This window comes from Talpa europaea, assembly GCF_964194135.1.
Source record: "Talpa europaea genome assembly, chromosome: 7".
Taxonomy (NCBI): Eukaryota; Metazoa; Chordata; class Mammalia; order Eulipotyphla; family Talpidae; genus Talpa; species Talpa europaea.
Genome location: NC_140074.1, coordinates 21972863 through 21987801, shown reverse-complemented (window position 1 = coordinate 21987801; position 14939 = coordinate 21972863). Strand labels below are relative to the sequence as shown.

Here is a 14939-nt window from a genome sequence, read left to right as displayed (position 1 = left end):
AGAGCTGGGGAACAGGCCAGAGATGCGGGGGGTGAGAGGATTCACCAAAGGCAGAGTGGGGACCAGAACAGGCAGATCACAGCCAGGGATCAAACTCGTGCTGCAGAGACTTCGGATTGCTTCATAGTGTGCTGCTTAATCCCTTGTGCCACCAGGGAGGCCCTTCATTTTATTCTTAGTGTAACCTTCTTAGGAAACAAATAGAGGATAGACTTACTAAGTAATTCTCCACTTAGGACTTGTGTCCTAAGGTGAATTATGTAATTTATCTGTTTTTCATATTGTATATCTGAAAATGCAGATCTGAATTTTACACACTTGGTACCATTGACATTTTGGCCCTCATAACTATTTATTGTGGGGCCTGCCTGTACATTGTAGGATGTTTAGCAGCCTCCCTGGCTTCTACCCACTAAATGTCAATAGCTATCTCCTTCCCTCCATGGTAATTAAAAGTGTCCACAGACATTAACAGATGTCCCTTGGAAGACAAAGTTACCCCACTGATGTGGAAAAATAATAATTAGTACCTTCTTCATAGGATTAATTTTAGGGTTAAGTTAGTAAATGCACATAATATGCCTAGAATAACACCTGGTTCATCGTAAGCTCTCTGTGGATGATGTGGTATTGTTTTGTATGCATTGTCTCTCTTAAACCTAAATTATACTCTCCATTTCTCACTTCATAGTATTCATCTTCCTTTTCAAATCCTTTTTCCTATTTCAGTTCTTCTGTTCTCTTTAATAACATATCTTTTCTCAAATCTTTTTACTTTCCCTTTAGTAGAAAGAACCATTTTGCCTTTTGGTACTCCTAATTGTTCACCAGCTCTGTCATAAACAGCACATTTTATAATTCACAAAATAGTATATTCTATATAAATGCTTCCTTATTCTCAAATTAAATCTTTGACTGCTCATCACCATTCCTATAAACTGACTCACCTGATTTGAGACCCTTGAGATTCTGGTGTCAATTTTTGGTTCCCACTGTCATTTTCTAATATTTGAAATTCAGGTTTTTAGGAGTTTCCACTTGACTTATGTTCTCATGATCAAGTCTAGCCTTATAAATACTATCCTTAGCAAAGCCTTTGCTAATTATATTCAGCATATTAAACTTCTCATACTCTTTTTAAGACATGGATTTATACAATTCATTTTGCTATATAACCATTCTGGAGATTCTCTAATTCCTTGGGCATAGACTATAAATGATTGGTGAGACAACTGTTTTAATCATACCTGATTTTAAAGATGAATTTTCAAATTATAGAGAGTAATAGTCATTCTCTTTTTGTTACTGAAACAAGTGGAACACGTGTACTTGTCTAAAAAAGTTAACAATCCTGGTTCTGTTATAAGGAATAGATTTTAAAGATAGTTAACCGAAACTCTCAAATCAGAACAAAAGAGAAAATAGTGCTTAATAACTTTAGAAGAAGTTTTGAGTAAAGTCATTTAAAAGTCTGTACTCGTCACAGAATTACGCTAACTACTAATGCTTTGATGTTATTTTTTGTTAGGTTTGCTATCGTGTAGTAATGCAACTTTGTGGACTTTGGGATCATCCTGTTTTAGCAGTGAGAGTCTTATTTGAAATGAAAACTGCTAAGATAAAGCCAAATGCTATTACTTACGGTTATTATAATAAGGTAAGTAGAGTTGACATTAGGTAATACATGTTTATTAAGATTAATAATTTCTTACATTTTATATTATTCATGAAATTTCCCTTAGAGGTTTTGGCTATACTTCTTTATATATGTATTACATATGTATATATTTTTAAAACATCAACTATCCCTAATAACATTTTTACCTGTTTTTTTATTTTTAGGTAGTTTTGGAGAGTTCCTGGCCTAGTAGTACCCGCAGTGGTATCTTCTTATGGGCGAAGGTACGGAATGTGGTACGAGGTTTGGCACAGTTTAGGCAGCCACTTAAAAAGACTGTGCAAAAGTCACAGGTTTCCTCAATATCAGGTAATACATGTGATTGGAAAGATATTTTCGTGCTGAATCATAGCTTTGTAGGCACATACATTCTTAAGTGAAATAGAAAATGTAAATAAAATTTTGGCTTATATTTTCATATATAACTGAAGATAGATATGATCTTAAGTCCAAAATTATTTTTCCCCACTGTTTTAGGAAGTGTTCTGCAGTCATAAATGAACTGTGAGTTATTCATGTTTAACTTTGGAGATTATCAGTGCATGAGTATTGAACTGCTATTGTCCTTATCTTTAGCTCCTCAGAATGCCACAGGTGGAAGTGATGGGGACACGGTGAGCCACGGTAGCGTGGATAGTTCTAATGATGCTAACAATGGGGAGCATACAGTCTTCGTCAGAGATTTAATCAGTCTTGATTCCATTGATAATCACTCTAGTACAGGTACTAAAATATGCATTTTACTAACCCTTCACTTACTCTCATTTAAGTCTTTTCTTTTATTGAAAAACTTTTACCCTTCTTTTGTGAGTTTGTGCAATGTGAGTGCGTTAGCAACACTGTATCTAAATAAGAGAAGAAATTATACCTCTGATTGCAGATCGCTTCATTTCCTGAAGTATAAAATTAACTTTGGAGTGCTGTGCACAAGGTTCTAGCATGGTGCTTCTTTCTTCATCAATTTGTGAAAGTATATGATTGTGGGGAATTGTAAGCCAAGGAACTTGAATATTAGTGACACAACTAGCAAGTCTTTTTTTTCATTAAGTGAAAAATATTAAAGATTTGAGACTATGAATGCTAAAGAAGGAAGAAATAGGTTTTACATCACGAGAAAACGTTTTTATTGTAGTCATTTTTTTGACCTTTTTTTTAATTGGAGAAAATTCTGAAACTACTTTTACAGGGCTGTGAGTATAACCTCTGTCCTCTGAAGTTAGAAATAAGCGTAATTCAAGTGCACATTGAGCAGATATATATGTGTTGCCCATCCTTCTTTTGTGTTGTTTCCCTTTTGTTGTTGTTATTGTTAATATTTCAAGCTTTTCTTTAAAAAGAATTCTAATTCCTGTGCTTCATCTGATGAACTTGTCTCAATGACTGAAGTTTCCTTTTCTCTGCTCTTTGTTGCTCTGCTTTTTGCTCTGTGCTGTTCTTGGTGCTGCATTTGTCCTTGGCTGTCATGGTGTGGGGTGCAGACAGACTTGTATGACGTGAAGCTATGGATACACGTGTGCATTAATTCTACCCTTGAATGTTAACCACTTCAGGTAAATTCCCATTTCTTAGGTTAAATTTGCTGACATGCAAGGGTTGGGGAGAGATCTTTTGTTATATTTTAAGTATTGTTACAAGTACAGAACAACTTTAGTTTTCTTGACTTTACCTCCTTTGGATCAGTTTAATCAAATATCCAACCGAACATTCTATGGTCAATTTGCAAAGTAATGTGTTATCTTATTTGAAAATAAACTGTGCCTTGATGTACTTTTTATTTTGAGCTTGGTTTGTAGTATCATTTTGTAAATAGTTTTATATGGGTATTAAAGATTTCAGTATTTCAGATATTGAGGCTGCTTTTTACTTAAATTGTACTTGAATTCTTTTTGTTTTATTGTTTTTACATTTGATTTTTATTTATTAAAATTATTTATTTATTTATTTATTTATTTATTTATTTATTTATGCATATAAGAGCTGGGGTACAGGCCAGAGGTGTGGGGGGTGAGAGGATTCACCAGAGATAAAGTGGGGAGCGGAACAGGCAGACTGACTGAAATACACTGCTGAAGGGGAGCAACGAGTGAGACAGGAGAGGTCTACTGCGCCAGTGGGTTAGCTCCCTGGCTGGGGATCTAACTCAGGCCATAGCGGTGATAGTGCTAAGACTTAACCCCTAGGACACCAGGGAGGTGTCCTGTTTTCACATTTTAAAACAACACGTTTATTAGGAAAAGGAGCAGGAAAAGAGGCACCTGCATAGTCACAGGAGGGTAGAGCTGCTGCACTTGAATTCTTGTACTTAAAACTACCCACATAATTATAGAAGCATGTATATAAGTCATTGGAAGTCAACATGTAGCTGTTAGGTCACAATCCTGTTTGTAAATTAGCTTTATACCAAGTAAAAAGTAGGAAGTTTTATGAGACTTTCATTTTAAACTACCTTATTTTATGTCCTCCTGAACCTTTCCCCTAATACTTACAAAGAAATGGATTTCATTTATGAAAAACCAAGAAAATAATTTTGTGGCATGAGACCATTACAAAATTATAATAATAATAATAATAATAATAGTAATAAAGCAATTTCCTTAACTCTAGATTTTTTTTAACTTGTTTCATTATAGAGGCAAATCAGGCCTTTAGTGGGGAACAAATGATGTAGTAATTCTGGGTAATTGACATAAAGAGTCTAACAATAGGGGAAAGTACTTCAGATCCCTATTTCCTATATGTTTCTTTTTAGCCACATTTCAAATATCAGAAGGAAGCTATGATACTGAATTTGTAGGGATTAATTTTTATTTTATTAAATATACAGTTTATATTTACAGTTTTTGATGCTGCCATTTGATACTTTTAAAGACTTACAGCCCAGAGGCTAAAATTACTTTTTCATTAAGGATTATCTCAGAATATTTCTGCTTGGTACTTGATAGTGAGTCACTTAGCTTTTTTTCAGGGACTTATCTAGGTTTAATCAATTTACTCAGTGCCCAGGCTAGTGTCAGTTTCATGAGGCGAGCCACTAAAAAGTATCTGAACTAGTATTTAAGGTTTTTAAACACATAGTTTGAGTGGTGATGGCAGAAAGTGGAAGGCATTACTATTTTTCGTGTTTTCCATTGGCATCCTTTATAATGATTCTCTAGTATATTATACTAGATTATAATGATTTTCTGGTTTTAGTTTCAGTTTAATTTCAATGTTAAATAATAGAATTTTAAAGCCAAAGTAGACTTTAAAAAGCTTTTTCTTGAAATATATTCAGACTTAAAAGAAATGTTGCATGAATAGTAGAGCAAACTCATATTTAGATTCATTCACCTTTAGCTTGCCACATTTGCTTTATTGTTTTCTTTATAAAATACATATTTTTTCCTCTAAATCATGTGAGGGCAGGGTATGTACATCTTGCCCCCTTTATTCTTAATAACTTCAGTGATATTTTATATAATCACAGTATAGATACCAAATTCAGGAAAATAATAATATATGACTTTAATGTGTTGTCTATATTTCAGTTTGTCAATTGTTGTACTGTCTTTGGTTGTACTTTACTGCCCTGTCTTCAGTTGTCTTTAACCTGGCACAGTTCCTCAACCTTTACCTTTTATACTTCAGCTTTTTTGAAGAATTCAGTCTAGGTATCTTGTGAATGTTTCTCAACTGAGATTGTCTGATGTTACCTGTGATTAGATTAGGTTATGCATTCGTTCCTTCATTTTCAAAGTGATGTATCCTCAAACAATCACATCCAGAGGTACACATGGTGTGTTTGCCCCTAGCTGGTCATGTCAATTTTGATTAACATGTTAGTATTGTTTGGTTTCTCTGTTACTGTTGTCCCCCTTGCAGATATGAAGATACCCTGAGACTATACAATTATGTCCTTTTTCTTTTATTTTTTGTCTTTCTTTGTATGGCTTATTTCATTAAGAATAATCCACGTTGTTGAAAATTGCAGGATTTCATCCTTTTTATGACCAAGTAGTATTCCATTGTGCATATATAACATACCTTCTTTATCCCATCATCTTCCAGTGGGCACTTAGGTTGTTTCCAGATCTTGGCTGTTGTGTACAGTTCTGCATTGAACATGCAGGAAACAGATAACCCTTCAAATTTTTTATTTTTTATTTTTTGGTTAAATACTCAGAATGGAACAGAGATCATGGAATTTCTGTTTTTAATTTTTTGAGGAATCTCTGTACTGCTTTTCATAGTAGCTATAATATTTACTTTTCCACCAATAGTGTGCAAATGTTCCCTCTCCACATCTTTCCCAACATTTCTTGTTTTTTGTCTTTTGGATAATAGCCATTCTCACAGGTATGAGTTGATATCTCTTTGTGTTTTGATTTGCATTTTGCTAATAATAACATGATGATGAGCATCTTATGTGCCTATTGTCCGTCTATATGTCTTCTTTAGAGGAGTGTCTATTCAGATCATCTGCCCATTTTCTAATCAGATTTGGGTTTTGTTGTTGAGTTTTATGAGTTCTTTATGTATTTTGGATAAAAACCTCTTGTCAGATGTGTGATGTGCAAATATCATCTCCCATTCAGCAGTATGTCCTTTCACTGTGCAGAAGCTTTTTAGTGTGATGTAGTCAAACCACATGTAGTTTATTTTTGCTTTTCTTTTCCTCAAAGGCATCTCATTTGTTATTGTTAAGCAACATATTGCCTGTTTTCTTCTATGTTTTTATGGTTTCAATTCTTACATCCAAGTCTTCAATCCACTTTTCCCTTCCTTTTTCCCCTCTTTCTTTCTTTTCCAATCCACTTTGAATTTATTTTTGTCTATGATGTCAGATAGTGATCTAACTTCACTCTTGCCTGTGACCGTCTAGTTTTCACAGTACCATTTAGTTAATATCCTCTTTCTCATCACAGCTTCTCTTCTAAATATCACATTCATTGATGATTCTTGCCAGAATTAGTCTCTACTATGAAAGTTAAGAGTGGTGGGCCTCCCCGGTGGCGCAGCGGTTGAGCGCTGGGTTGCGAAGCTGCCCGCGGCCTCTGCAGCGCCGGTTCGATCCCAGGCTGCTCCCCGGCCACCGGAGGAGGATCCCACATGGTGCGCAGACCTCTCCTGCCGCCCGCTGCTCCCCTCAGCAGTGTACTTCGGTCCTTCTGCCTGCTCTGCTCCCCGCTCTGGCTCTGGTGAATTCTCTCACCCTCCCGCGCTTCTGACTGTACCCAGTGCATGTATAAACCAAACAAACAAACAAATAATAAATAAATAAATAAGACATGCCTCTAGAAAATTTAAAAAAAAAAAAAAAGAAAGTTAAGAGTGGTGATTTTGCCAACTTTTCCTCCCTCTGCCTTTCCAAGATGATATATTATATGTTTTCAGACATCTCCCATTCATGTTGTTTGAGCTTTGCTTTCTTACACAGTAAAATGTTTTTGGATCATTTTTGTGCCTTCCCTTCTTGAGCTCTGCAATCAGCCATTTCTTTAAGGATTCCAGATTCCTTTTTTTTTTTTATAGAGGCATGTTTATTTATTTATTTATTATATTTGTTTGTTTGTTTTGTTTATACATGCACTGGGTACAGTCAGAAGCGCGGGAGGGTGAGAGAATTCACCAGAGCCAGAGCGGGGAGCAGAGCAGGCAGAAGGACCGAAGTACACTGCTGAGGGGAGCAGCGGGCGGCAGGAGAGGTCTGCGCACCATGTGGGATCCTCCTCCGGTGGCCGGGGAGCAGCCTGGGATCGAACCGGCACCGCAGAGGCTGTGGGCAGCTTCTCAACGCAGCGCTCAACCGCTGCGCCACCGGGGAGGCCCTCCAGATTCCTTTTAATAAAGAATAGATCTTAGAAACCAAGATCTGGGCCCTACTTGTGCTTATTGCTGTCACAGTATTACTGCTTCTTGACTTTTCCAGCAGAGCTAGAAAATATGTATGTATCCATGCATGTATGTATGTGTGTGCGTTGGAAATACCTGCAATTCTAATGAGCCTCATGGAGCCTCCATGAGTGAGCCTTTGATTTACTTTATTCTATTTAATTAAAAAAAATTCCTTCTTCCACAGTAAGAATCTTGCCTCCCAAATCATCATCACATTTACTCATTTCCTGAGGCCTAAAGTACAAATAAAATAATTTCAGAATTCTTAAACCCCTCCTCCTGTGAGAACAAAAACCTTCCTCAGGAGCTCAGGATACTTTTTACCCCAACCTTCCACTCCCCACAGACCTCCTCTCCCCCTTCTTAAGGTAAAGACTCAAAATAATGTGTTCAAAAGTAAGGATTGGTTTTCCCACAATCATTTTAGTGTGATTATGTTATTCCTGTGAAATATAGTTGGTTTCATTTGTTACTGTGTGCATTCAATTTTCGTTCTCTTTTCTCTCCCACCCCCGCTTGTTGAATTGATTTTTTGAACATGTAGGAAGTAATACATTCCAAAAATAAAATGTATACAGGAAACCACAGTTAAAGAAGTTTCTTCTTTCTCTATCCCTTCCATCCTGTTTTTCCCCCACCCTTTGTGACAATTTTTATTGTTTCTGATTTTATTATCCCTGCATTTCTTTGTGCAGATATGTTTATTTCCTCTTCTTTGTTGCACAAAGAGGTAGACACGCTCTAAAAAACTTGTGAGAGCATCTTGTCCAGATCTGTTAATTTGCAGTTTGTACTTGAAATTAAAGAGTTCAGTGCTTTAAGTGTGTAGTGTCCTTTGATGTTCTGTTTCAACTGTTCTTTGCTTGTTTTCTTTGTTTAAAATGGCCTATTGTGCTTTGTGAGCTTTCTTGCCTTTCTTTTAAGTTTCATTGTACAGATCAATAGAATTGTTTTACATTTTATAACTGTAAATCTGAAAATATTTAAATATAAGTCTGCATTTTTTTTTAACAGGTGGTCAGTCTGATCAAGGCTATGGTTCTAAGGATGAACTTATAAAAGATGATACAGAAATTCATGTGTCAGAAGAACAAATAGCAAGAGAACTGATAACTAAAACAAAAGTGCAAACAGAAGGTTATGTATTGATATTTATTAGCTATACTTAGAAAATTACCTATGTTACTTAAGTCTTATATGATAATTTTGGTGATAATTTCAAAAAATGTAAGGTCTGGGCTTGTAAAACACTGTCTATATACTGTTACATGAGATAGGTTTTGGTATCTATGAATTTTCCAATCTTTATAAATTCTGTAGGTCAGACCTTGATTTTACAGAAAATGGTATCCCATTGAAGTATCATTTGCCACTATTACATGGCTTCTTTGTAACAGAACTAGAACTAAACTTTTGAGTCATCAAATTTATTTTGCAGTGCCCCTATTTTAAAGTGCTCTTTCATTTGAAGTACTTCAGTTATCTAACTGGATATTTTTGATTGGTAGGTTAAATAAAGTCTGTGTGGTTTTTGCTGTGGTTTTTGGTGTTTTTTTTTTTAATATTTAATTTTTAAGTACCCCCTTTTTTTTAAGATTTATTTTTATTTATTTATACAAGCACTAGGCACAGTCAGAAGCGCGGGAGGGCGAGAGAATTCACCAGAGCCAGAGAGGGGAGCAGAGCAGGCAGACCGATGAAATACACTGTTGAGGGGAGCAGCGGGCAGCAGGAGAGGTCTGCGCGCCATGTGGGACCCTCCTCTGGTGGCCGGGGAGCAGCCGGGTATTGAACCAGTGCTGCAGAGGCTGCGGGCAGCCTCGCAACCCAGTGCTCAACCGCTGTGCCACCGGGGAGGCCCAGTTTTGTTTTTGTTTTTGTTTTTTTTTTTTCAATTTTCTGGGCCTCATTGAGCTGATTTGTAGTAATCATTTTATGGAAATATAGAGGAATATTTTGGCTTTGTGATAAGAAGATGATCTTCCTATCCTCTCATACAAAAACACTTTCTTTAATGATGATGTTACATGTTTTATGCTCCAGAGCTTTGCAGAAGCAAGTCCCTCTTCTACTTTTAAGTGATTAGTATAACTGAAGCTTAAAGCCTTTATCTACTCAAGAATGCTGACATAAGCATTATTAAATACTAAAATAAAGTAAGTATTTCAGTCAATATGGTCAACATTGAAATTGTCAGACATATAAGTCAGTAATGAAATAGTCATGTGTTTGCCCCTCTTGGGGAAAAATACATAAACTATATAAAATCAGTATATATTTTCTGTTCAACATTAGCAAAAGTGAAATGCTAACATCCAGATATTTTTTTCCCCCCCAGAACTGTGTGATCTCTCTGCTGTTATGGCAAAACATTCACAACCTAATGCAGAGGCCCAGAGTCCTACTGAGCCCCCTGCTTGGGGCAGCAGTATTGTGAAAGCTCCGTCTGGTATATTTGATGTCAATGGCAGGAAAAGCAGCATTGGTGAGTCTCTACATATTGATTAATAAATATTTGGAATGTACTTCTTCAGGCATAAATGTGTCTATTGATACTAATAGACTAATACTATTCCCTATTGCTGAAGAGAAATGGGAGAAAAGATTCACATCACTTAGGCTCTACACAAACATGCCAGTGGGTCGTGAAGTTTGATGCAGTTATTAGAGGCATCCAGAGTCACTTCTTGTTGGTGATTAAGTACTTGTAATGAGTAGTCTGTTGCATGTGACTCCTTGAATTTGAGTTTATTAGTTTCAGTTATGTTCCAGCACCTTTAAGGCATACAACTAAGTATATCATTTTAAAGGACAATGAAATTAGCTTGAGTCCTTTGCCCTTCACTTCTCTAAGATCAACTGTATTATGTGTATATATTATATAATTTTATAGAAATTGGTTTTTTCCGTATCTTAAATTGATGTAGAAATTACTCCTGGTTCCTAATCTTTTCCTTTTTTATTTACTGTGATAACAAGTTGAGTTTGTTTTATTTTTTGGGTTGTGTTCAAGAGATGGAGTTTGAAGGCTTTTTGAAAAAATAAGTAGAGGCCTCCCTGGTGCCGCAAGGGGTTGAGATGCAACCTATGAGGCTGTCTGCAGCCTCTGCAGCACAAGTTCAATCCCCAGCCGGGGAGCTACCCACATGGCGCAGCAGACCTCTTCTCGCTCGCCCGCTGCTCCCCTCAGCAGTATTTTTCAGTCAGTCTGCCTGTTCTGTTCCCCACTCTGTCTCTGGTGAATTCTCTCACCCCGCCCCCGCCACCTCTGGCCTGTACCCCAGTATGCATAAATGAATGAATCTTTAAAAAAAAAATTAGTATTTTTGTTCTATATCCAATTTTCCCAACTTACTGATAGCAAGTTTAAAAAAAAAAGGCAGAATTTTCTTTGCCAGAGGTTTAAAATTTAAAAAAATTTTAGAATATTGAGATGGACGTGGTCTGGGAACTGATATATTTCCTTCCCTGTTTACTTATTTCTATAGTTCAGCTTAATCTTGAAAGATTTACTCTATTTAGTCAAAAGGAGGTAGTACTGGGATTCTTCATAGTATATCAAAATAAATTTTATTTTAAAATTGTTCTCACAAAATGTACCACTGAATTCCTGGAAATATTGCAAGAACCAGTAAATTTGCAAAGATATTTTTATTTTTGCATAGAACTGGGGTACAAGGCAGAGGTGGGGGATGGGGAATAAGAGGATTCACGAGAAACAGAGTGGGGAGCAGAACAGACAGATCCACTGAACTACACTGCTAAGGGGAGCAGCAGGCAAGACAGGAGAGGTGTGCTGCACCATGTGGGCTAGCTCCCTGGCCAGAGATTGAACTCAGGCTGTAGAGGTGGGCCTTTGTGGTGGTAGCGCTGAGACTTTTTTTTTTTTTTTAATTTTTTTTTTTTTTAATAGAGGCATGTTTTTATTTATTTATTTGTTTGTTTGATGGTTTGTTTATACATGCACTGGGTACAGTCAGAAGCACGGGAGGGTGAGAGAATTCACCAGAGCCAGAGCAGGGAACAGAGCAGGCAGAAGGACCGAAGTACACTGCTGAGGGGAGCAGCGGGCGGCAGGAGAGGTCTGCGCGCCATGTGGGACCCTCCTCCGGGGGCTGGGGAGCAGCCGGGGATCGAACCGGAGCCGCAGAGGCCGCGGGCAGCTTCGAAACCCAGGGCTCAACCGCTGCACCACCAGGGAGGCCCTGTAGCGCTGAGACTTAACCCAATTATTGGTAAAAGTTTTCAAAGAAGGTTCAAATTTTGGAGTTGTAAAGCAGTCTAATTTAATTCTCCTGAAAGCTATCACCGTGTCCCTAACTGCTTATTACTAGTTCTGTTAATTGATATAATTATGATTATTTGTTGGTACCAATTTAGAAGACTAAAAAGACTTTAAATCCATTTAGAAGATTAAGAAACAGAATCTGTCAAAGACTCCCTTAAAACTCCCAGTTCCTTATGGTTTTTTTTTTTTTTTTTTGAAGATTTATTTTCGCATGCAAGAACTGGGGTACATTCCAGAGGTGCAGGGGGTGGGAGGATTCACCAGATACAGAGTGGGGACCAGAACAAGCAGATTGACTGACATACACTGCTGAGGGGAGTGTAGTGGGTGAGTCAGGAGAGGTCTGCGGCACCATGTGGGTCACCTCCCTGGTCCAAGATCCAACTCATGCTGCAGTGGCTGCGGATAGCTTCATGGTGCTGCGACTTATCCCCCTTGCGCCATCAGGGAGACCCCTCACTATGTTTTTAAAAAAAAAACAAATCAGAATCCTAAATATGAGTGGGAACACTTAAGTTCTGATGATAATTCAAATAAGAAAAAGCTTTTGGTCTTGGAGTGCAAAAAAAATTGCTTGGTAGCAAGGAGTAGAAAGACTACTTGCTTTCCCAAAAGCTGGGGAATATTTCTTTAGTTACTGACATAATTTTGTTCCACTTAATCACACAAGACTAACATTGTTTTCCTAGCATCTCACATAGTGATTGCTAATAGACACTTAGATATTTGTTGCAGGAATGAATGTATGAACCTTTTTTTAGCTACTTCAATTTTATCAGCCTTGGATTCTCAGCACTCTATTTAGATTATTTTACTTTGGAACAGAAAGATTTTTACTATAGCAAATACATAATTCATACATGACTATGTATTTGCCTTGCACAGTAATATATAACTGGCAAGTATTTGATGAATTAGATATATTAAAATTAAGTAGATTATTTCTATTTAGGTGTGCTGTATTTAATGCAGAATATATTTCAGTGACTATAACTCTCTTAAAATGTAAGAGAGTTTATAGAGCTATTCTGATAAATATAGTGAACAATATAGTATTTACAACATATATTGCATGATCTTTTTCTGTAATGAATGTATGTATGCATAGAAGATAAAATGCAGATTATACATTAAAGTATCATCTCTGGGAGACAGGGTTAAATGTGTGGGGCTTTTTTGGAGTGTTTTCTCAATAAGTTCTAATTTTATATAAGTTCTAATTTTTATAATTTCTGAATCTTATAGTCTGGTATATGTCACTATCAAAATTAGCAAAATATTTATATAAAATTTACAAGAGAAAACATTGATTTTTCATACTGTGCTTCTTTTAGGTAGTACATCGAATGTGCTATTGTCTACTCAAGATCCAGTTGAAGATACAGGCTTTGGTGAAGTTACTAATCTCAAGAAAAATGGAGATAGAGAAAAAAGACAAAAGCATTTTCCAGAGAGGAGTTGTAGTTTTAGTTCTGAAAGTCGAGCAGGAATGTTGCTTAAGAAGAGCAGTTTGGATTTGAATTCAAGTGAAGTGGCTATCATGATGGGAGCAGATGCCAAGATTCTCACAGCAGCATTGACATATCCTAAGACTTCTTCACTTCATCTTTCAAGAGCCCATAGCTTTGAGAGTGCTAACTATCATCTAGCTGATACTAGGACTCATATGTCTGAGAGCATGTGGGATTCTGAACACAGATCTTCAGTGTTAGAGATGCTAGAGGAAAGCCAAGAGCTTGTAGAGCCTGTGGCTGATGACAGTATAGCTAAAACTAGTATGACAAAGGATACACATGACGGTCTACAAAATACTAGTAGTAATGATCAATCCATAGACTTAAAGGCAGGATCCAAAGATCCGATGAATAAGAGAGGTAGTTTATATGGTGTTGCTAAAGTTATTGAGAGAGAAGATGTTGAAACTGGACTAGATCCTTTGTCTCTTTTAGCTACTGAATGTGTAGGAGAAAAATCTCCTGATTCTGAAGATAAATTTTCTCCAGTTATTGCCCGGAATCTGGCTGATGAAATTGAAAGCTACATGAACCTGAAAAGTCCTCTGGGCAGCAAGTCTTCTAGTATGGAATTGCATAGAGAAGGAAGCAAAGAGTCTGCCACTACCACTGCATTTATTCACCCTTTAGATAGGAGGTCAAGCCTACCTTTAGATCATACTCTGCCAGCACAGGAAAATCCTGAAAATGAAAAGAACTCCCTTGCAGTGTCCAAGTCTAAAACTTTTACAGGGCTTTTGAAGCAGCAGACTCCCACTCGAACTCATAAAGATCGTACAAGTTCTTTATCAGCACTGGTGCGTTCTTCACCACATGGCTCATTGGGTTCTGTGGTAAATTCTTTGTCAGGTCTAAAGCTGGATAATATACTCTCGGGGCCTAAGATGGATGTGCTAAAATCTAGTATGAAACAAGCAGCAACAGTTGCCAGTAAGATGTGGGTAGCTGTAGCATCTGCCTACAACTACTCAGATGACGAGGTAAGAATGTTTTATGTGTATACTCAATCTGAGATTAGAATGCTTGTAGTATTTCTCTCTATATAAATTATTTTGTGATTTCTGATAACTTTAATTTCTATATTTTAAAATTTTATGCATACCCTATTTCTTGAAATGACTTGGACATACATGTAAGCAAATTACTAATGAAGAAATAGAATATCAAAAGCTAATTCTGTAGATCAGTGTAAACTAACACATTTAAGATTATTTCTTTGAAAGTACTTATGATTAATGTTTGAATTTAATATTAATACCATGTCAGATTTGCATAGTACTTCATTTTTAAAATAACTGTTATCTGTTTTGTTTTTAATATATATGAAATCACTCTGCAGCTCAATCCATGGATTTAATACTGTAAAACAAAAATAGTTAATTTTTTTTAAGATTGTTTTAATATGGTAGTCATTATATATTTTTATAAAATATGAGTGGGTAAATTTTGCTTGTTTTATACTTTAGTAGTAGTATTATTGTTGGCACTATTTTCTCGTTACTGTCATAGGTTATATATTTCATAACAACCCCATGGTACTACTGTTATCCAGTCTTCAGTGAGGTATCTGAGATTCACAGAGGTT

General features: G+C 36.5%; 1 protein-coding gene across 11 annotated transcripts in view; it reads left to right on the top strand.

Moving 5' to 3' along the window:
- Positions 1–14939, top strand: part of DENND4C (DENN domain containing 4C) — a gene marked incomplete at both ends in the record, with an annotated part of 65751 nt that overhangs the window by 38346 nt on the left and 12466 nt on the right. For 5 of the 11 annotated variants that reach the window (XM_084239170.1, XM_084239161.1, XM_084239162.1 and 2 more), the window contains 6 exons: positions 1529–1657; positions 1843–1987; positions 2255–2401; positions 8567–8689; positions 9891–10037; positions 13175–14334. In XM_084239170.1, coding sequence (XP_084095296.1) covers positions 1529–1657; positions 1843–1987; positions 2255–2401; positions 8567–8689; positions 9891–10037; positions 13175–14334 — 1851 coding nt within the window. Of the gene's footprint in view, positions 1–1528; positions 1658–1842; positions 1988–2254; positions 2402–8566; positions 8690–9889; positions 10038–13174; positions 14335–14939 lie in introns of all 11 variants that reach the window. The other 6 variants (XM_084239168.1, XM_084239165.1, XM_084239169.1 and 3 more) reach the window with 5 other exon arrangements.